This window comes from Kryptolebias marmoratus, linkage group LG1 (genome assembly GCF_001649575.2).
Source record: "Kryptolebias marmoratus isolate JLee-2015 linkage group LG1, ASM164957v2, whole genome shotgun sequence".
Lineage (NCBI taxonomy): Eukaryota > Metazoa > Chordata > Actinopteri > Cyprinodontiformes > Rivulidae > Kryptolebias > Kryptolebias marmoratus.
Window position 1 is genome coordinate 12750567 of NC_051430.1, and position 22913 is coordinate 12773479.

Sequence of the window (22913 nt, forward strand, 5' to 3'; positions counted from 1 at the left end):
TCTTCTGTCCTCTCGTACATCAACACATATTTTCAGGAGCAGGAGCTGTGCTCACACAAAGAAAAGTGAGTCACGCTGAAGCAGCAAAGGTCATCGGCTGAGTACGGACACGATTTTACATCATTAAAAGTTTGTTTCAGGGCCTGCTGCTGCTGCTGCTGCAGTGCAGACGCTAGCAGGATGGACAGGACTGTAACTTTTTTTTTTCTTCGAGTTTTTCTTTTTATCAACTCTGTCTTTTTTGTGTTAGTTCAGTAAGTGCAAACGCTGCACAAGCACACAGGAACCGGCCAACTCCCCTTGCCAGGGTGCAGGAGGGTTTTGGAGAGCTGAAGGGGCTGAGGAAGAGTACGGTTGCAGTGGGAGCTTAGCCACTTTTCTTCAGCACTTTGTCTTGCTGGCAGTGAAACTATTAGATGGGCGTGTTTTACTGCAGTGTTCACTTTCTTAGCTTGAGCAGAAGTAAGTCCTCCCACCCTCACCTCACTGTTTTTTTTTTTATTATTTGGCAGATAACCTGCACTCATCATATGCCTTCTATCTACTCCCTCCCTCCTTATATAGTCATAGTATTTCTGCGTTTTCACCTTCTCTTCACTCCCCCTGGGTTTTCTTTCCTCCTACCTTTTCTCCCCTTCCCTGTCCTCCCACTCTTTTCCTTCCTACGCCTCCTCTGCCTCCGGTCCTCCTCATCCATCACTTCTGCTGACGAAGAGATGCGGACGTTTAAGAGAATCCAAGTCACTGTATTCGCGACCGCTACCCATTATGACAAAGTGCATTCTGGGGAAGTTGAAAATGTCCTCTCGGGATAGAAAACGAACGTTAAAGCTTGACTTTTTTTTTTTTTTTTTTGAGAGACGAGCAGAAGTGAACTATTGTAAGATTCAGCGCTGTTAAATGAGTTTAACACCAGGCTGTTGTGCTCATTATTCTGCTCTCTGATCTCCGGGTGTTCGTTAATGAGCGGATAGATCTTTTAGGCTTTGATGTGCAGGTATGACAACAGCTTTTGAAGAGAGAGAGGGGGGGGTTCATATCTAAAGCCTCGGTGATACATGCATTTCAGTCATCTTATCATATTCTCATTCTGTAGCGTCACATCCATTTTTTTGGGGGGGGGGTACAGATAGTTTCTCTCAGTCTGTGAGGCATTTTTTAATTACAGCCATATTCTCTCCATCATCACTAATAGCCTGCTTGGGTTTATTGTTTGTGATGGTCTTTGTTGGTGGATGAAAGTTTCTAAAGATGTCCCCCCGGGGGATTTATGTTAAGACATCAAACGTGCTTCAGTTATTTTATTTTCTCCGTGTTGTAGGATTTATTAGCATATTCATCACGAGCTCACTTTTCATACGAGCGATGCGAAGGCTGTGGGGTGATAAGTCATGGTTCGTTTCTGCACAGATGTTCTGCTGCTCGGATTCGTCCGTTTCTTTCCAAACCCACTTTATTCTGTTTAAGGTTGCAGGAGTCTGGAGCCCAACCCAGCTGACTAAGCCAGCTGTGGCGTGTCCTTCAAGCAGGCTGCCTGTCGGTAAACAACTCCTAACATCAGATTGCTCTTATTTTTATATTTTTTTGATTTGTGTGCCTGGTTGAAGTCAGCCAATAGCACATTTGTTTTCGTGGTCTTCTGCCGCGGTGCATCCTTAAGGTTATTGTCAAGCTACATTCCTGTAAACAAAGCAATTGACTTTTTGCAGGAATTTCATTGTTAATTTCTCCAATCTTGCCTCTACTAACAGAGTTGTCGCCTATGTTATTCACACTGTGCATTAAATTCAACCTTGTAGCTCTGATTTATTTGCGATTGAATACATATCAAAAGATTTGAGACATTGCCATTTTCTCTGTTAGCACACAGCGTAAGCTCTGCTCATGTGACATTCTTTAAGGGATTTCCTGATACATTCTTCTAACTGTGATACATCTGGTACGATTTTTCTGATCCCAAAGGAGGCTAATTGTGGGTAAAAAAGGTTAAAGAGAAGAGGAGTTGTTCACTTAAAACCAGCTGCTCTCAACAGAGCTGTAAGGACAGCAAAAACAAGAGACATGGTGCTGTAATTCTGTGGTATTTTGATTAAAGCAAGTCACACAAAAGACTATGTTAAATTGCATAATATGTTATCTTTAGTGTTTCTTACAGGTGATAAGTTGTGGCTGCAGTTTTGTGGCTAGAAGGCAAAAAGAAATTAACTTGCCGTCATCCTATTGCATTAAATCTCTCCTTTAGCATCTAATGGGTTTTGTTGCAAATTAGTGAGAATAAAAAGAGTTCATTCTTTTTTTGAAATTTTAATTTAGTATCATATTTCACGAGAGCCCTGACAAACATTTTCACGATAAAACCACCAAAAATACTTCATCCTAATCTTTTGGATGCCTGAGTTGCTTCTTAACTTCCTCTGTCAGTCCTTCACGCTGTGAGAACCAGGAAGAAATCAACATCCGCACACAGTTTACATCTCAAACACATTAAACATAGCTCATTAAGCAAAAATACCCAAACTATACAAAGGCAGTTTGCAAAAAGGCTCATCTTCACAACAATGACCTCATGGGCCATTTGTTTATGCAAAGAGTAATGACTTACAATTATGTTTGGTGAACATGTGACCTATAGTGTTCATCAGCGTGTTTAAAAATATATTAAACATGTTGGTGGCATTTGTAGCCCCTGTAAAGGTTTTGTAGGCAAAAGGGTCAGAAGATGAACAGAAAAAACAGCATCAGCCACCCATTTCAGTTCCTTGTGAGGCCTTTTATTTGTTCATCTGACAGACTTTTCTCCCAGCCTCCAAAAACACTGTTTTTATAGCCAATTGGCAACACACCTGTGCTTGCGTGGACTAAGCCAAAATGAAACAGGTCAGACAACAAACATCTAAACAGAAAAACAAGAATAAAATTATTAATCTAATTTACAAACTCATCAACAGAATGAAATGGTCTGCAAAATAAACCATGTAATACAAGATAACTCAGAAAGTTACTTTAAAGAAAAACAAAGCAATACTCAAAAGAAAACCTTCTAATTGGTAGAACCCAGCCAGGTAATGAATGACATCATCCAGCCATTTAAGCAGGAACTACTGGGCCGGCCCCTCCCATACTCCTGCAGATCTACAAGGGACAAACAATGGTGAGTAAAAGGGAAAACATAATATAAATAAATATAACTTGAAACAAAAGAAACTAATTCAACCAATGGTCCAGAAGTAGTAGCTTTAACCTAAACATATAAATAGATGGAAACTGCAACATAATGCTAACACAAACACACCTGGGATAGTGAGTGAAGCAAAATTGCAAAGTAATGTTTAAATCTAAGCATTATAACCAACTAAGGAAACTAAGTGAATCAAAAATAAGAATAAGGGACAAGTGGTAAACACAAAATGAACCACTTTGTCACAGCCCCCTAAATGATCCCCCTTAGAAATACATTCAGATCTCTTCACATCCATCAAAAACATTGTCCTCTTTCAAATCTGCTTCAGCAAGCTTGTTCTGTTTTTGTATTTTATGCCAATTTTAGCTACAATTCTTCTCCTTTGAGCTTTTAGCTGCAGTATTGTTAACTTTAGCTCCTATTTTGCTGATTTTAGCTTTAGTATCTCTTTTGGTACTTTTAGCTCCTGTCTTTTTTAGCTTTAGTGTTTCCTGTGCTGCTTTTAGCTAAAGTTTTGCTCATTTTAGCAACTGTTTTGTTCATTTTAGTTACATTTCTGCTCCTGTTAGCCTTTAGCCACTTTTTTTTTTTTTTTGCTTTTAAGTATTGTTCTGCTGCTTTGAGCTTTTAGCTACTTTCGCTTTAAAATAAACAAGCAAAAATGATGATGTCACAGGAGACTATTCAAATAAATTTCCAGTAAGTGAGTTGGGTTTTTTTTTAGGTTATTAAGAGTTTGTGGAAAAAAAATTAAAAATTTCAGCCTTGACTCTGCTCCCCTGCAATGCGCATTTTCTATTATTTTTGGACAGTTTGTAAATTAAACCATTTATCAGCTAAATGAAAGAACTTTCTGCACTTTGTACAGCAAAGTAAAATTAAAATAATGGGTTTTTTCTCTGCTGTGTGTGAACTGACCCTGGCTAAAGCTCGTGAGTACCAGTCACACAGCATATGAAGCCCGACCTGTTACTGGCCTCCTTCCGTCTGTAGTTAAATGGAAAATGCAGCAGTATGTTTTAATAGGCTCAACGGAGCCCCAGGGAAGTTGGAGAGGTTTGTCAATTATAAAGATATATGATAAAGCTGATGATCCCGGCTCAGCAGCAGCGGAGCTGCAAGGTGATGGTATTCAACGACACAGATCTCTAATCTCTGTCCAAGAGTTGAGCGCTGCATGTGTGAGAGCAGGATGGGGTCCAGAGTGAGTGACAGTGTGGAAAATGTGAGGAATGGCTCAGTGCGACAGTGTTGGGAGGGATCCAGGAGAGGCTGGAGCGTGAGGCGGGGGGGAGCTGCCGTCAGCAGCAGAGGATGAGTACAGGAGGAGGACTCTGCTGCTGCTGTTCTTCGGGAAAGAACTAGCACAGTGGTTCACAAGAAGACAAGACGCCCTCCTGCTCGATCCGCTCTCTCTCTGCTGAGACGCTGAGAGAAAATCTTGCCATAGTGTTTCTGTGACAACAGTGTTCAGATCTAGAGCATTCTGCTGCAGCTCTTTTGGTTTTGCCTGTAGTAACAGATCAAGACATTGATAACCTCCATGGCCTCTTCCCACGGTTGTTTCCTGGGTGACCACAACACAGACGCCTTAAAGAGCGACTCAGCCTCAGTGGCCCATTCCTACACCGGAGAGAAACGTCTTCAATGGCTCGACAAGCTTTAATGTGATAGATTCAAATTCTTTTTCTCTCCTTTATAAATTTGATCATGTTATACATTTATTCACAGAAGATAAGACACTAATGATCTTTGTTTCTGTGTAAAAAAAAAACTGCATTAGAGATCTGCTCTGAGGTTAAATTACACCCTTGGGCCATGCTTTTAATTTTATTTTCAGGATGAGCGGTAATTGTACATTTCTGATAAAAGTTAAATTAACTACAAAGTATCATTTTGCCAGTCTATTTACTTCCCCAGCAGTGTCGCTCTAAGGGCAGTCAAGGATGTTGCAATTTAATGAAGCCCATCGTTCCCTTTCCAAGACTGATTCGCAGCGAGGCCCCAACTCACTTGCAGACAAAAACAAAGCTATTAAGGATGTGAAATGGCTTGACTTCTTTCCCTCTTTCTTTTTTACTCCTGCTAAGATGTGAGAGGCCAACTGAGCCCATCCTGAACCCTCCTGGTTCGGCGGGGTTAGAGACCCACAGTGAGGCTCGATTGGAGCAATACATCACGCAGCTATCGCTCACCCAGAGGGGACCACGCTGGGGTTGGGGAAAGGACAGCTGGAGGACATTGTGGGAGGGAGATAAGTGATGAAAAGGGAAGGCAGGAAAGATGGCTGTGTGAAAAGCACAAGAGGTCAGACAGGAAGTGACCACTTTCGCTTGGTTTCCTGTTAGGAAGCGCAAGAGGGGTCACACAGGGAAAACATCGGGAGCTCAGTGCAGGCTCTCTTGGCAGGGGCAAGTGTTGTGTATGTACAGCAGATAATTACAGTAGGAGGCAGAAGTTTCAGGCTGAACGCTGATAAAACTTCCTACATGTGGGCCTGGGTGATTTGCTGCTGCTGGTGAGGCCTCTGGTCTCTCCTCACAGGATCCATGTTGAGCAGTTTGCACAGTTCTTATAGCAGAAGGCAAATATGAGGGTAAATAAAATATGCTTTGTGAGAACTCGGCCTTTATCTTTACATTTGTTGCAGTTGTTTACATTACCAGTACTGCTTTAAATATGACGCAATATGAGGTTTGGTTTTGCAAAGACGCGCTTAGGTTTTTAATATTTTGGGGTGATACGACACCACAGCAAATTAATGAGTGATACTGAATACACACCTATTGTAAAACTGACTTTATAATCATTGTTAACTACTAACTTGTTTAATTTGAGTTCTGGGTCAGAAAAAGCAGCTTTGCAGGAGAGCTTTGTATTAATAGATGTTCCTCTTTTGTGTCCTTTGACTTTGAGGTGAGATAACTGTCCCACTGAAACAGGGACATCTTTTCAGGTACAAGTGAAACATAATAAAGCTCTATTAGATAGGGACAACTCTCAGCTACTACCACGCCACACTGTAGCTCAATGTTTGTGAAACGGAATGAATTAGAGCCATTTTTTGCCTCTTCTAAGGTCACTTGGCTGTAGTGAACATCTTGAATCGAGTTGAATCCAAAAGATAATCAGTTGTAGATGTACGCCCAATAATGGTCCAGTGGTTCATGAGATATTTTGCTAACACTACAGACTAACACACACACAGGAGAAACATAATCACCTGCATTTTGCCTTTTGAGAGCAGTTGATAATGATTCAACGTGAGCTGTGTGAATCACTGACGTTCATAAATTAAACAAATTTTTTAAAATAAATCTATCACATTATCTTTCGAGAAGACGTGAGGATGAAATATCTTTGATAATGTCAAACAATCAAAACAGGAAAGCAGCTTTCTTCAAATGTAAAGGGTAACATTAATGAGCAGTAGAAGAATAAACCCCAGCTTCACTTTCAGTCAGTTTTTTGACATCTAAAAAGCCGCTGCGCTGCCTGAAAGCAGCTTTTTCTTCTCTCACTTGTCATGATCATATAACACTTTTGTGTAATTTGTATAATTAATATATTTAGTGCCTTATTATGCACACCTCAAACAAAGCGTGAGCGGCTGCCTCACATGCTGCCATTCCTGACCAATCAGAGCAGGACTGAGCATGTTTTGCAGAAGGGACGGGGCCACAGCGAACGCTGTCGATCAAAAGGTAACAAGCAGCGCTGCAATGATGGACATTATAAGAACAACACACATTTTGAACATTAAAGCATAAACAGAGTCTTATAAACCATCAAACATAAATTCTCCTCACACACGCATCTGTCATGTTGATAAGTTAGCAGGTCAGCTAAGTGGTGTCAGCAACATTGCCTGAAGAGGGACTTGTCACTATGGTAACCAGCCAGGCTGCTCTGACATAAAAAAAAACCCAACCTGATCACTGCATTTTACCCACATGTAGTAAAAGCTTGTAGCTTTCGGGCTGGAAATTGATTTTAACACATTACGTGCTTCCAACACACAGAGCTATGGCTGTGTTCGCTTTACGCATTTCTGCAAGATCAGCCTGAGCAATGCTAATGGGCTTTCAGGGAGAGATACTGTAAATATTTCTTTGTGGAAACCGAGAGGGTAAATTGATGTTTGGGAATTAAACATCGTCACGCGTTCAAATATTTATGAAGCCTGTGGAAAACCTGGCGTGCTGTTGATTGTTGCCAGAAACACAGCGAGTCTGAAAGCGCTGAATGTAAGGCGTCCCTTGGAAGCCACAGTGGGGAACGGTTGTTTGATCGCCCATCACCGAGCCTTCCTCGGTGTGCGAAAAAATCACTGACTTTCAGGAAACGCATAGGGGATTTTTATTATGTTGAAACATTCTGTGTCATTGTCAGTTTTTATTGGTTTCTTCAGAGAAAATAAAAAACTAAAGGCTGAGTGTTCCTTAAAAGGATGCATATCGTCCGCAGTCACGGACACCAAACTTTTAAACAAAGATCTTGTGCAATCTGTTAGCGCACAGGGTATGTGTTGTGGATGACTCTCACTTTTATCACACTAAAATTTAGTTCAATATCTTTATAAATGACAGAATTATAGCCATTTTTTGTGTTTGGTAAGACCAGTCAGCTGCGGCAGGTTGACTCCAAAAGTTAGTCAGTTGTAGATGTTATTCCAGTGTTTACTTTCTGAGAGCTTCATTAAATCTGTTCAGTGGTTCATGAGATAATTTGCTAATAATAGTCAGACAAATGGATACACACTCACACACAGTAAATTACATTATTGCCCCTCTTTCATGGCTGCGGGCAATAATTAAATCAGCAAGCTATAAGCAAGCACTGTTGCAACCTGCAGAGAAAGATGCACATGGCTGGCTGTGTAAGGACACAAGAGACACAGGCAGCTTGGTCACTGACCAGCCATATGTAAGTGTGTGTGCGTGGGTGTGCGTGGGTGTGTTTCCAAGCAGCTCCAGTAGAAATTAGCCATCAAACCGGGTCCTTTTAGCAGCAGTCTGCAGGACACGATCAAGGTCGTACTTCCTGATTCTGCTGATGCAGTTTATTCCCTGATGTTGGCACCAAGCTGCCAAACGAACGAGGGGTACACGCTCCCCATTCCTCCATTATCACCATGGCTCTCCCTGGCATGGGAGTGTGCATTTACCCGTTAAATTAGCTGGGGGGAGAATGGGGGGTGGAACGCTTTTTGCTGGAGTGCCTGGATATCCTTGCTGACGTGTGGCGTGGAGATGGATAGGCTAAGGTGTCCTGATTTCCCATGTGACTACAATAATTGTGTTATAATGGAGGTGGGAGCTGAGTTGCCGTCAGCGGAGGTACAGAAGTGCAAAGCTCCCAGTCCCCCTCCTTCCTTCCTGTCTCCATACAGAAAAGAGCCAAGCCTTACTAAGCAAGGCATTGTGGGTATGATGTTTGTGTTTCTGAAAGGCCATGTTTGCACTTTCATATCGAATGGAAGCTTTTGTGGGGGGGTGAAAAATTTTATCGGCTTGTTATCCCCTCAGGCAGTCACTAAAATGTTACATCTCATTTCCATCAGTTGGTCATGTTTGTCTCAACACTTGTTAGTTTACATGATGCTCCTGAAGCTCCAGGGACACTTTGCCTCAAGCTGTTGTCCTGGGGGATTTGTCTGTTTTCTCTCTCTCTCAAGTTATCATTTACATAGTCATTGCTTCAGTAAGGCAGCGACAATTTGTAACTTGTCATGTAATGGTCTAAAGCTATATTCTTTATTGGTGCAGCTATAATAAGAAAATGTGCTTTTTAAAATGATAAAATAGAATCATCTCTTTTTCTATCTGTGCTAGTTAGAATAAAAAAGGCACTTTGCTGATTTTACATGGTTCATTTCACTCATTATGTTCAGCACTACTCATCCTATAAGAACCACAAGTTATGATAAATGACTCTATTGACATTGTCTGGGTCATTTCGCTCAAAATCCTCAGAAGAACAAATCTCCAAAAATTTATTATCACTGTGATATTATCACCAGAGTGGCTGACAGTGCCTTATATTTCGTGCCTAACAAACAAGGACCGAGAGGTAAAGATGAAAACAATGTTTTGTTTTTAATCTAGCCTTCTGATAGACCTTCAAATCCATGCTTCATGCTTGAATTTATGCAAAGACTAAGTAGTTTTAACAGCTGTGAAGACATATAGGCATTTCTATGTTTCTAACGTCTTACTTCTTCATTTTAGGTACCATGAGACCAGTGCAGAGGAACTTCTACGAGCCGTCGTCTGCCCCAGGCAAAGGCGTGGTGTGGGAGTGGGAGAACGACAACGGCTCATGGACGCCGTACGACATGGAGATCTGCGTGACGATCCAGAACGCCTACGAGAAGCAGCACCCCTGGCTGGACCTGACCTCTCTGGGCTTCTGCTACCTCATCGACTTCAACAGCATGTCCCAGACCAACAGGCAGAGTCAGCGTAAGCGGCGTCTGCGGAGACGCATGGACCTGGCCTACCCGCTCATCATGGGCTCCATTCCCAAGTCCCAGTCGTGGCCCGTGGGCGCCAGCTCCGGTCAGCCCTGCTCGTGCCAGCAGTGCATCCTGGTCAACAGTACAAGAGCCGCCTCGAACGCTATCTTGGCCTCTCAGCGGCGCAAGATCTACGGAGGGACAGCTGGTAACTCAGGGGCGACGGGAACCCTCACTACAGTGCGGCAGAGCAACACCTTTGCTGGGACTTCCCTGTGGTCTCCGACATCCAGCTCCTCCAGCACCAACAACAATAACATCAGCGTGGGAGGTGGGCAATCTAAAGTCGAACAGGTGCAGTCGCCGCTGTCTTCTGCCAACTTTCCCTGTTCCCCTGTGATGCCATCCCTTTCATCCTCCCATGGTCACCACGCTCTCACAATCAACGGGCAAAACAACCTGAACCGGCCGGGCACCCAGCGTATCTCCATGGGAACCACCCGAGGAGCCATCCCACCCGGGTAATGATGTTTGCAAGCGTTCCTCTTATTTTCTAATTCAGATTTTCTGACATCTGTGGCAGCCTTTATTCTTGTTAAAGAGGGTAAAATCTCAGATTCTGTTGCAGCTCAGCTGAAACACTGATTTGGTATAAACAGCTCAAAGTCAGTTTTACGGTGAACACGTCTGATGTAGAAGGCTTTCCTCTTCTCCTCTTGTCCTTCCGCTGCTGATTTATGGCCGCTCTCTTTTACGTGCTGATCAGTAAATTTGCAGCAAAAAGAGAGTAAGTTCAGCTCCTTCTCCTTTGTGTGACCACACCGAGCAAGAGTCCTTAACTTCCATATGTGTGCCTGCCATGGCTGCTGCTCCATAATGAGCTTATGTTGGCCCCAGAAGGCGTGAAATACCGCAGCTCTTCTGGATCAGCCTGCTGCTCAGGCTTTGAACTAATTTGTTGCTACCATAGCGCGGTGTGGTTGTTATGTCACAGTCTGCAAAGCAGTTTGACGCTGCATGTAAGAAATGTGCGTTTGTCTGCGCCTTTTGTTTCACCATGCATTGTGCGTGAGTCATGTACTTGCAGACACGTGAAGTGGGTGCTGGTGTAGCTTTGGAAGCCTATTTGCCATGGAGCCAGATCTCCAGCGGGGAAGAATGAATAATGGATCAAAGGGGGGGAAAAAATCAGAGCTTCAGCATATCGTCCTGACCTCAGACCAATTCAGAGAAAGAAACCAAGGAAAAGGAGTGTGTTAGCATTGTAACTAATACTCTCAGTCCCCTTATCCTGCTTTCCTTTGCTAAATTAAACCCTCTCCTGATCTAATTGGATTCCATTATATTCTCACTGCTCATGGGGAGAGACACACTTACAGCATATTTGAATACCCAGGCAAAAAAACCTTTCTCTTTCTCCAGCCTCATTCGGGTCACTAAAACATACGGGCGGGGTGGGGGGTGTCACCCTATTCTGGTTTTTAAGAATTCAGTGAGAGCCGGGTTGTGCAGAGCCCTGGATGACATGTGACTTTTTCACCTCGCGGCACATAAACAGTGGGACCCAGGGCGACGGGGGGTGGAGGGCGGAGAGGAAGAGAGAGAGAGAGAGATGTGGGGTGGAGGAGGAAAGTGGGGGGGCAGAGCAGATCGGTTCCCAGGCGAGTGGCTCGACGTACAGGATGAGTGCGGTTAACATAACACACAGCAGGACATGAGAGCTCGCAATCACACACACTCGCACAAACTGAAACGTGAACTCAATCGCACATTCCCACAAGCGTGCTGCAGACAGATAACGGAGGAACCCACACAGAATGTAAAACATCAGATTTTTTTTCTCACACACCCACACCCTAATACGACTGGTGTCGGGTGTAAGGAGGGCATTTTGCACGCTGTGGTTTGTTTACACGACTTCATTTCTGAGGCTTTACATTTAGAAGCAATCGTATCTTTTCTGATAAGAGATTTTAGCTGCTAAAGTTATACAAAAATACTCAAATAGACCTGTGCATGATTTCCTTTTTCTGGCTCATAAGTTAGGAGCTGTGCATAAGTGATGATGGAAGCTGCAGCTCAGATAATGATCTTTCTTTTGAGTCATAAAACAATCTTTCAACTTGGAAGACCCCCCACATCACCACCTTTGTACTATAATAAAAGCAGACTGACATTAAAACAAGAAAAAAAGATGAGAATGACAATTGTTGGCATTTGGGCCTAAAAAAATTACTGGCTGTCCAGAAATTTTGAATTCATAATATGATTTCATGAAAATGAAAGCTTGCTCACCAGATTCTTAGTTGATTCTTAGTCTGAAAATTGTTCTAGATTAGACTGCAAATGCTGATAAGCTGCTAATTCAGAATTAATGTAAATGCTTTACACTGAAAGCGTAAGTAAAAAAAGGCTTTAGATTCTCAAATTAAACTTGTAGTCACTTAAACATGAAACTATGATCAGGAGGCAAGACAAAGAATAATGGCATCAACTTATCTGGATGCTTAAAGGGCAGATTTTGTAGCCGAATGAACAAAGGAGTAATATCACAAAATGTCTGGGGGATTTTTTTTTTTTAAAGGCCTCCTCACTTAGTCAAACCACTTCCTTTTGCATTTGACAGAGTTCAGGCTGCGCTACTTTCAGTCTTCTGACAGGTGACGGAGATTTCTGTCGTGAGGAAAAACTTTGAGAAGCGAGTCAGATGTGTTTATGAGCTCCTCGGGTTCAGAACGTCGGCCTGACGGTGACCAGAGGGCGCGCACAGATCATTATTTTTTCTGCTTCGCCACTTTGTTCTGGTGCTCCCCTTTAGGAGGAGAATTAATACCGTGCCTAATAAATAAATCATGAGTGCTTATGTGGGCCAAACTGAAGCAATTTGGAGATTGTTGGTGTTATTTGTTTTGTGTGTCCTCCCTCCACACACACACTCACACACCACCCCATACACACACTCAAGAGCTTGTCTTCACTCCCTGCTACCTGCATCAAAATTGTGTTAAATAAGCACTCATGACAACCTTTCTTTCCTTTAGTGTCTAGAAATGTGAAATATTAGTCCACCGACATCCTTGTTTTACAACTCGGTATAATGTAGACTCTCTATTTGTGGGATAACATCTGATTAAATCCTTATGGAAAGCTGGAGGTTTCTTCAGGACAGGAAGGATGATACTTAGCCATGACCTGCCAGAGATCATAGGTAAAGTGGCAGAACTGGAGCTGGTGGATTGATCATCGCCCGCCACTGAAGGCAAGCAGAATGATGTTTTTGCCTGCGTCTGTGGAGCGGGCATGTGTGCGTTTAACTGTTTGTAGCGATTCCAAAATACGCCAAAAATGACGGATTTTAATGAAACTCTCAGAAAGTAATCATCGTCGTCACAAGACAATACGCAGTGGACAGCTTCACAGCAAATTCTTTCACGGCACTTTTAAAAGACAGACTTTTGTCAGAGATTCTGAGGATTCTTTTTACATTTTTTTTTCTTCCATGCCAAAAAGCAAAAATAATAATAATAATTAAAAAAACAAACAAATTGCAGGGTAGGTAGCGTAGAGGTGAACGCAGGTCAGAAAGGAGAGGAAAAGTTGAGTGAGCAGCACAAAAGAAATGCAGAGAGGACAAGGTTCTTTGTGGTACGCTCGGTGTGCCTCGTCCAAGCTGAAGTGCAAGAGCAGCAGAATCTCAGAGGAAACGCCAAAGGTCCGCCATTGTTTACACTGATGATGTGTAATGATTGCCCGAATCTGAGCGCAAGCCAACAAAAATCTGTTGTTCATGAAAGGGGTGAGGAGGTTTAGATGTCAAACACTTTGAATCTGTTAGGTGTGTGATTTTAAATAGACGACCGACAATCCCTTATCTAACATCAAAAAGTTCTGATATCCACATCTGTGCAGGTCCACGGTGAGCAAAGAAAACAGAGAGTTTATTTTGTCATGTCTGAAATGGTCATATCAGAATAAAATGAATAAATTACTAGGTTTCAGCTTTTATCTTTGTGTTTTTCTAAGCTGAAGAGTAGTTTTCCCTGAGATAAAATCAGAACCACACTGGGAAGGCCAATTTTTGGCTCACTTGTGTGTTTCATAAATTTTAAAGCCCTTGTTGTCAGTTTCTCTGTATGAACAAAGGCCTTTTGTGATGAAAAAGGGAGGGTTTTTCTTCGGGCCTATTCAGAATTCAGAGAAAGTGTGCTGAAGTGATGCAGTTTGCAGTCGGACATCTTACATTTCTTTTTAACTCTTGTGTATGGCAGACGATGTGAGCCCACATACTGTATGTCTGGGTATTCAAGGAGTTATTTTCAGCTCTTTCTGTCTGGAACATTGTAAAATCCACCTGAATGTTTGCCTTCAGAGAAAACAGGACTGACTGTATTTCTTTCTTTCTTTCTTTCCTGCATCATATTAAATAAAATAAGGGCTAGCTTTAACAGCGACCGACACTAATATGTAATCAGTTCAAAAGAGAATCAGACAATTTAAGAATTGTGATTTCTATGTGAAGTATTTTTCCAGCTAGTCTTGTTCTTGGTCTTGTATTTATTGTAGAAATGTTAGCTTAGTAGGAAACCCAGGTCCTCATGTGTTCAGGTTATTTAACCGGACCAATGGTGATGTTTAGTGGCTCCTTTGGTTTCTGATCCTGTTTCTTCTCCTGATGTAAATGAGCTGTTTGATCACTGTGAACAACATGAATTATGCATGCACTCATAAAGAGAGGCGTCTTGTCCTTGATGCGTTTCGATACGGTTTAATCTTAAGTGCTTGTTGAACTGAAACGGAAAGTCTCCCACTGGGCAGAATCATTTTTTGTTTTGTTTTGGGTATTTTGCATGACTTCATTAGCTTCTGGTACTTGTATTTATCATGGCGTTCCTTCGTCTTCCACGCTTTCCACAGCAGCTACAACTAATCCTTCCTCCGCCATCCTTGGAGTCAAGTTAATACTTTCATCGAGTGAAGGGCTGCTGTGTGTCCTGAGGTATCGACGTGATTTTTTTTTTTTTTTCTGAAAAGCACAAACTGTAGCAGCTGAGCTCACCCATTGAATATCCTGTCAGGTTTAAGGTGTACTTGAAAAAAAAAAAAAACCTTTTCAGCCAGTATTAAGGCTCTCACGCTTTCACATTTTTGATCATGGTGGCATTTAGCAGAGCTGCACGGCACTGTGCTTTTATTTCAATTTGCCAGGAGTCAGCTGATCCTGGTTCCTGCGCCACTGATGAGACAACCATCCAAGTGCCTACCGGAGACGTGATGAGACACATCAGCTTCTCATCCAGGCTTCGTGCCTCTTTTTGTTATTGCTCTGAGCATATTGAAGGGCATCCTCTGGCACAGGAACAGAGGTTCTCGTTTGTATCAAAGCAGTCTGTTGATGCGGATTTGTGAAGCGCAGGAGACCTGGAGGACCAAAGCCCTCAGAGGCTTCATGGTCAAAGAGATTCAAAGGATATGCCAGCGGCTAATGTGTCTGTGGTCGACTTCTTTCGCTTTTATCTTTCTAGTAATAAACACATGCAGCCAGGTGACGAGTTGACTCCTACATCATGTGACTTTGCCTTTCTGGTCGGTTCTTGGCTGGCATCAACTTCCCTCTGAGGGAAAATTCAATAAAATCAATATAAATTTGTTCTGAGTGACCACCTTTTATTTTTATAACAAAATGTTTCCATCCCAATGGGTTTGTCTTTTAAATGCAGTCCTGTCAGAGTGGCTGCTGTGTAACAATGTTTCCCATTGGTCTGTGAACATACCTTTAGTTAATTATTGATGTCCTTTTTTTTTTACAATTTACAATGAGTGCTCAGAGGACAGAGCGCAGAGTAGACGCAACATATCAGAGCAAAGAAAGCCAATCATTATACTGTTAAAAGATTTGAGCTCAAGTATTTCTATTTAAAATTTCAACTGCATGAAACGACCTTTCTCTCAGCCGCATGAGTACGAAACTAAATATACAGTGCATGCAAATTGGAGCTCAGCCCCTTATTGGTTGTGCTATGAAACATTTGCACATTCTGCACAAAAAAAGGGAAAAAAAAAAGTGCAGAGCCAGCGAGGATAAACTGTCAGTTAAAATCTGACGTGACTGATTTGTTTAATTATTTTTTTTGCCAGACCACGCAGATGTTAAATTGACATTTTTGATTTGCATGCAAAGTGTCTGTGAAGCAGCTAATATGAGGCAGCAGTTCAATATTATCCATGCCGCCAGTTTCAGTGTCTCTTACCCTGCGAATTCAGATCACTGCAAATGAAAGATACAGAGCAAGATAATGTCATACGAGCGCTCCATTTCTGGTATCTGTAAATCAACAGTTTACAAGTTACAAGGCTTTGCTAAAGCAAGAAAGCAATCTTCATATTCAGAGCTGTTTTAAAAAGTGTGCAAATGACATGGTTGTTGAAAGTTTTGGGGAAAACAAAAATAGTTGTAAAACTACTAGTCAGGGTAATAACATGGTAACCAGAAAAGTGGAACTTTTACTGAAAAGAGAGCCTTTCCAGTCAAATATTTTAAGAAGCCAAAAGCCATAATAATAACATAGCAAAAGATTTGTCCTGTGATTATACTGTGTATTTTTTGCAAGAGTATCATTTTCATTTGTATTATTAACCAGTTTTAGGCTATAAGTCAACAAGTGAGCTTGTGATTAATATTGTGACAAGACTGGTATTATGATTGGGAGACTTCCAGTCTGCAGCACTGTATTTTCAGGGCTTTGCCAAAGGAAAGGTCAGTAAAACAATTGAACCTTTTGTAGGACAATGAAATGCTCTGTCTGAGCAATGGCCGGAGAGTCTGTGACCTCCACAATAAGCTCCTGGTGGACGTTGAGGCTATGTCAGACTCAAATATACATATATTGCTGTTTACTGACAGATAAAAGTAATATTTGTAATTCTGCGTACAATGTTATTTTTTAGCTTATTTTGAGAAAAACAGTCACTTTGATGCTGGCTTTTTGTAACTAATTATCCTTGTAGCCTCTTCTTATCATAGCACTTTAGGTTAAACTCATGCCATTCAAAGTAATATATTTTGATAGTAAAACTTTAAGGCTTTTAGGACTTAAAATAAAACCCTTAATTTTGCCTGAACTCAAAAGGAGGAAGTTATTGTATGACTAAGCCTTTAGAAACTGTTTAGTTTTCTCAGGTTTCAGTTCTACATTCAGACTGAAACTCTTACAAACTTATTCTACAAATAGTTCCTTACATTTTGCCCTAAACATGTGCTTTATACTTTTAAAAACAGGCTCCTCACATGTGTTATTCTCACCCAAATCTCATTCTGTGGATACCTCTTTTTTAATTAGGTAATTTAATGATATTTAAGGTGACACTAAATCTTTTCAAAGCTCTTATAACTATATAAAATGATTAGTTTATCTAGTTTTGACTTCATCTGGGCTGTTATAAATCCCTGCTTTTTATAAGAAGGAAACTAGTTCCTGAGCTGTGCTCTGCTGTGGGATGCTGTTTGAACTGAGGCTCTGGCACCCTGAAAAGAAGGTCGTTGAATTCTGTGCTATTAATACATCAATGGCTTTTGTCCGCCGTGCTCCGCTCATTTCGAAAAGCGTGCTCAACTGTCGCCTGTGTTTGCCACAGAGCCCAACCTCTCCAAATGTCATCCTGAATCGGGCTCTGCTCCGGCGCTTTGTACACGAGTCAGGCCGTCTCATCCCATTGCACTTTTGTGTCTGTGTTGAAGCACATGACATTCTAACTTGTGTGTTTATCGTGGGATGCAGAGGTGAAAACTGTCTGCTGCTTTCAGGGTTGTTGAGCCATGGCACTGACAGGTGTGGCACAGCATTTAGGCATTGTTTTGTCCACTGTGTGTTTCTTTTCTTCGATCCCTGGGCTCACTTAATTTTTTATTCCCTTACAGTGTTCCTGCTCTCCCAGTGAAGAATCTGACCGGCTCAGGACCAGTGCACCCAGCACTCGCAGGTTAGACAACAAATCCGCCGTATGTGTGTAACCTAGAAATGACGATTTTTGATTTCTTTTTTTTTTTTCCTTCTAAATTTTAAATCTGCATTTATTTACGCTGAAGGAAATTTACCATCACTGTTTTCCCCACTCTTCTGTGTGCTTGTGTGTGTGTGCTCCACATATGTGTCAGGTATGACAGGTATCCTGATGTGCGCTGCAGGTCTGCCAGTTTGCCTGACTCGAGCTCCAAAGCCCATACTGCACCCGCCACCCATCAACAAGAGCGACATGAAGCCTGTGCCGGGGATCAATGGCATGCGCCGCAAAACCAAAAAGAAGCACCTTAAGAGAGGTGAGCAAATAACAGTAAAGAAACCTTTATGAAAGCAAATGTAAATGCTAAGTGCTTCTGCTGCATGCCATAGAATGGAGAAGAAATACGCTGTGGAAAGTCAACAGAGAGTATTTGCCTCAGCAAGCTTTGCACAATGTTTGCACAGTTTTGTACCAGTGGTCTGTGCGATTGTTCTTCAGCTTGCAAATAAAACCTTCCCAAATAAAGTTGTAACACGGTTCTATTTAGGCTGTACAGTGGTTACATTTCATTTAATCTCGCCTTGTAAACCATTTCTGTAACTTTAAAAAAGCTAATATAAAACGTAATCAACTTAGATCTAAAAGTAAACAGAGTAGTAGACTGTAATTATATAACTTTATAGAAGGAATAAATGCATGCAGTTGTGAGGCAAGTAATGAACAAGGTTGTGTTGATGTTAACTGCCTTTTAAAAGGGATTGTGTAGTTGGACTTCTCCAGTAAGTGCCGGCTGGCCTCTCAGTGGACCATGGGAGACATAATTGATTGGTGTAGCTGTCGGATGTCCATCTGCTCTTTCCTTCAAGATTCTCTTAACTCCCATTCTTAGGTGTGACGAGATGATGCACTTTGAGCGCTAACAGAGAGACGGCATACAAACAATAAAGAAGAAAAGCAGACTTGCTAGTTTGACCTCGCGCTTTAATGAAACTTTTCATTAAAAAGGAGTAAGAGGATTTGTTCTTACCTGGAATTTTCTTTAAAAAAAATCACTGATCTGTGATAAACTTTAATCTAAATTATGTTTATAAAAACATAAAAGAGAATGTTTGCAGCTATTTGATGCTATATAGGCTAATTGCTAATATTAACACAATAAGGTTAAAATTGGACATTGAATAATAGCAGTAATGTTACCACAAACACAATGTTAACTTGGTGTGTTGCATGCTAAATATAGCTCTGTGCAGCTATATGGGCAAATTTAAAAGAGAGCTAGACTGCCATCAAGAGTAACTTTGGATTCAATGTCTTGCCTAAAAACATTTTGTAACAGCTTAGCTCAGAAAGCCAATCAATATCAGAAGGTATTTGAATTTATGCTGATCGTATACCCATATCCAATAGCTGGGGTATTTCTTAAAAAAAAAAATCTCAAACATTTACTTCCGTTTGGACCGAAGATGCAGACCCATTACATAATCTTGCAGAGCAACTGGATTCTTGCCAGGTTTGCAAGATTGTAATCACACAAGAACGGATCCTGCCAAGTTTCAAGCTGTGTGTTTGTGGCTCAGGCTCACTTGTTTTGGCCCAAACAACATCCTGTACTGGCAGCTACAGACAGATTTTAGGTCAGACAAGAGTCAACACTTAAAATAAGAGGCTAAGAGATATAATTTTGATACTACTGTAGCATCAGGTATATACAAACTGAAGCGTGTGGACCTTTTTTGTTTTAACAAGAAAAGCCACGACATGTGGTAGGAGGAAACGCACAGGTGTTTTAATGATGGCTGAGAGTTTGAGTAAAATCTGATCTCCGTAAATGAGTCGTCAAATGGCAGTTTTGTAATACTGTTAATTCATGCTTCCCATGTCTTGCTCCTCCTTTTTTATCCTTCCTCTTGGCTCCCATTTACACCTGAGCATGGCTGTCAGCTGCTGCCCCTGGTACCGCTCTCTGGCTGTCCCTCAAATGAACAAACAACGGCTCATGGGGAGAAAATGGTTGCCTTTAGGCGTATTAGGGGATGTAAACTGAGGTTGTGCTCACAGCCATAGTAGCATGGTCACACATGGGATTATTGTTGGGAATAGTTATGTACAAATGTAAGGGTGATCCTGTTTAAACAATTTACTGTATACATGTGCAATACACACATGCAGAGTTGCATTTTTATATTATAAATATTATATATTTAAAAAAATGAAGGTGCCAACTTTATGTCAAGATATATTTTCTTGGTGGGAATCTCATCTGTTTTTCTTTATTTTAAAATTAGGAAAAAACCCAGAGGATGTGGTGCGAAGATACACAGAGAAGATCAAAGTGGTTCCAGACGAGGTAAGGAAATAATCCAAAACCTTACCCAGTGTCAAAGAGGACTTAGGCAGCTCTGTGCCCACAGAGAGATGCAGTCTGTTCAGCATCCTAACTGAAAGTGAAATAAATATTCACCCATATATATATATATATATATATATATATATATATATATATATATATATATATTCCAGGACTGTACCATCTGCATGGAGAGGCTGGTAATGTCGTCAGGCTACGAAGGCGTCCTGCAGCAGAAAGGCATCAAGCCAGAGCTGGTGGGCAAACTTGGCAAATGTGGTCACATGTACCATCTGCTGTGCCTGGTGGCCATGTACAACAATGGCAATAAGGTGGGTAAAAGCTTGTGAGCCAGACGTTGTTATGATATCACTCACAGCTCAACTAAAACCTTGCGATGCCTTCCAGCTTGACTGGTTTGCACGACACTGGCAAACGTTCCGGCCTTAGTACTGCTGCACACAGATGGGGATCTCTTATACAAATCAGATCACTCTTTGCTCACTTTATTTTGCCTCCATAAAAATGCAAATGTATCACTTACTTTTGCAGATGAGGCAAGAAATAAAACATATTCAGTCAGCCTCAGTTGTGATACTGATTGAATCTGAGGTCACAAGCAGGGTAGTGAGAACTACACAGGCTTTGACTTTTTAATTTCTGTCTTTACCTCATTTTGAGCTAATCTGATTGTTTAAAACTACATATGAGAATTTAAACTGCATCTCATAACATTTAGTCACCAAAACACACAACCTAACAAAGCTGAAAATACCAGATCTTGAATCAATTTAATTATGTGTACTGTTTCCTTTTTTTAGTATTAAATGACAAAAATGGCTTGAGTCTAAAATAAAATTATAATTTCAGCTTTTATTTTTTTTTTTTGCTTTTTTTTTTAACAAAATGTTGGATATGATGTGTAAAGAAAGAATCATCCCTTGTGAAACACTTGATTAGAAATCGACTTCAACACAAACTTTTGATAAGTGATTAAGGATCACAAGTTCAACTGCGTATAGTTTAAATGTCCTTTGTTGCAGACGGAGAGCCTGATGAAGTTTTAGAGCAGCACATGACTGTGTCATCAGCCTAACATGGAGACTTTACATTTTGATTTAGACTACTGCTAAACAGAAAGACTAGAAAGAGGCCCAGAATCGATACCTGTGGCACACCTTTTCCATGATGCACGATGCACGGTCCTAAACACATTTAGGTCTGCCTAAATAATCTATTGATTTATGATATTGTGATATTACCAAAAATTCAACAGCATCCTTTGATTAAAAACTAAAATGTTTTTTTGGTTTTGTTTTGGTGCATTTGTGTTATTTAGAAATGATTGTATAGACATGAAATACACACTTTTTAAAGTGTTAACTCCTTTTTTTATGTCTCACTTAATGGGACGTTTCCAAACAAGTCTTTTCAAGCATGTGCCTAGTCTGAGTTAATACTGATTTGAGGACAGAAAAAGTAATATTTTTTATATTCTTTCCTCTTTAGTTGTTGGATACGTTCGCAAACCTGTTGCTGTTTGGTGCAGTGTGGTTAGAGTATTTTAGGTTGTCTGAAAACAGCTGGCCACTGCAGCCTAAAACAGAACTACGGGAGACTGAGCTGTAAAGCTGACCAAATCAGTAAAGCAGCAGCTCCACAATTACAGTAAAACAATGAGCTGAAACTCACCATAAAGTTCTAAAACTGAGGAGACATGCAGAATGGTGTAAAATCTTCCTGTCTCATTACCTCTCCCACAATAGATATACTGACTCACTTGAATGATAAATCATTAATCAATATTTTATCATTTTAAGCATCACAATTAAAAATGGGAAGTATAGGGAACATTTATTTAGTTATTTTAAAGCCTTTTAAAGCAATATGACACCAGCATATTTGTGCCAGTCTGCACCATTTTATTGTGTGATTAATGAAAAGCTGTGGAATTGTTCTTTTTCATTTCGAACCAGGATGGCAGCCTACAGTGTCCAACCTGTAAAACTATCTATGGGGAGAAAACCGGCACTCAGCCCCCGGGGAAGATGGAGTACCACGTTATCCCCCACTCCCTGCCCGGATACCCCGACGCCAAAACCATCCGCATCGTTTACGACATTCCTGCAGGAATCCAGGTGAGGCCCGTCCGAGGTCACTCAATCCATAACGCTGACGCTTTGTGTGCATGAATCCAGCCCCTTCTGTAAACTCCGTTCACCTGCTGTCCTGCAGAACTTTGTGCTGAAAGATGACTTGTTTGGACACTAAGGACACTGTAGTCTTAAGGATCAGGCTGTGGGTGCAGTTTATCTTTTGGAGTGCACAGTATCGGCCCTAGCTGATGTGTAGCAGGAGATTGGAAGAGCTGCATATTTCCTCCTGGCTGCTGAGATTAACATTAATGGAGCCAATAAAGTGAGCTTGTTTTCCACCAGCAGAAAAGCCTCAGTGTCCCCAGGGTCAGAATAGCTGAGGTCATGACCACTCTGGTCAGCAAAGCATAACAATGCATCATTACAGGAGACAATACTCTAGGTTTGATGCTTCTCTGCCCCCTCATGCAGCACATGTATATTTACATAAGTATATCTCTGAATGGCCCTTTTAAGAGAGGGGCCATTGTGAGCAACTTTAACAGTGCAGCTCGTCTTCTGGGCATTATTGACATTTTCTACACAATTTGGCTGTAATTGGTTTTCACAGAATAAGATATTTGTTTTTCTTCTTGACATTTTCACCAGACCAATGAGCACCCCAACCCCGGGAAGAAGTTCAGTGCGAGAGGGTTCCCTCGACACTGCTACCTGCCCGACAACGAGAAAGGCAGGAAGGTGAGCTCCGACACCAGTGCCAGAGAGCACACTCAATCCTCGTCGTTTCCCTGTCAGTTTCATACAATTCTTCCTCTTTCTCTTTTTGTTTCCTCT

At 41.3% G+C, this 22913-nt stretch overlaps 1 protein-coding gene across 3 annotated transcripts in view; it reads left to right on the forward strand.

The window, feature by feature from the left end:
• The window catches only part of dtx1 (deltex 1, E3 ubiquitin ligase), a 40903-nt gene that overhangs the window by 16237 nt on the left and 1753 nt on the right, over positions 1–22913 (forward strand). The window contains exons 3-9 of one of the 3 annotated variants that reach the window (XM_017417091.3): positions 9412–10159; positions 17554–17615; positions 17821–17952; positions 19922–19983; positions 20157–20315; positions 21960–22121; positions 22728–22817. In XM_017417091.3, the coding sequence (XP_017272580.1) occupies positions 9412–10159; positions 17554–17615; positions 17821–17952; positions 19922–19983; positions 20157–20315; positions 21960–22121; positions 22728–22817 (1415 nt within the window). Of the gene's footprint in view, positions 1–9411; positions 10160–17553; positions 17616–17790; positions 17953–19921; positions 19984–20156; positions 20316–21959; positions 22122–22727; positions 22818–22913 lie in introns of all 3 variants that reach the window. The other 2 variants (XM_017417090.3, XM_017417092.3) reach the window with 2 other exon arrangements.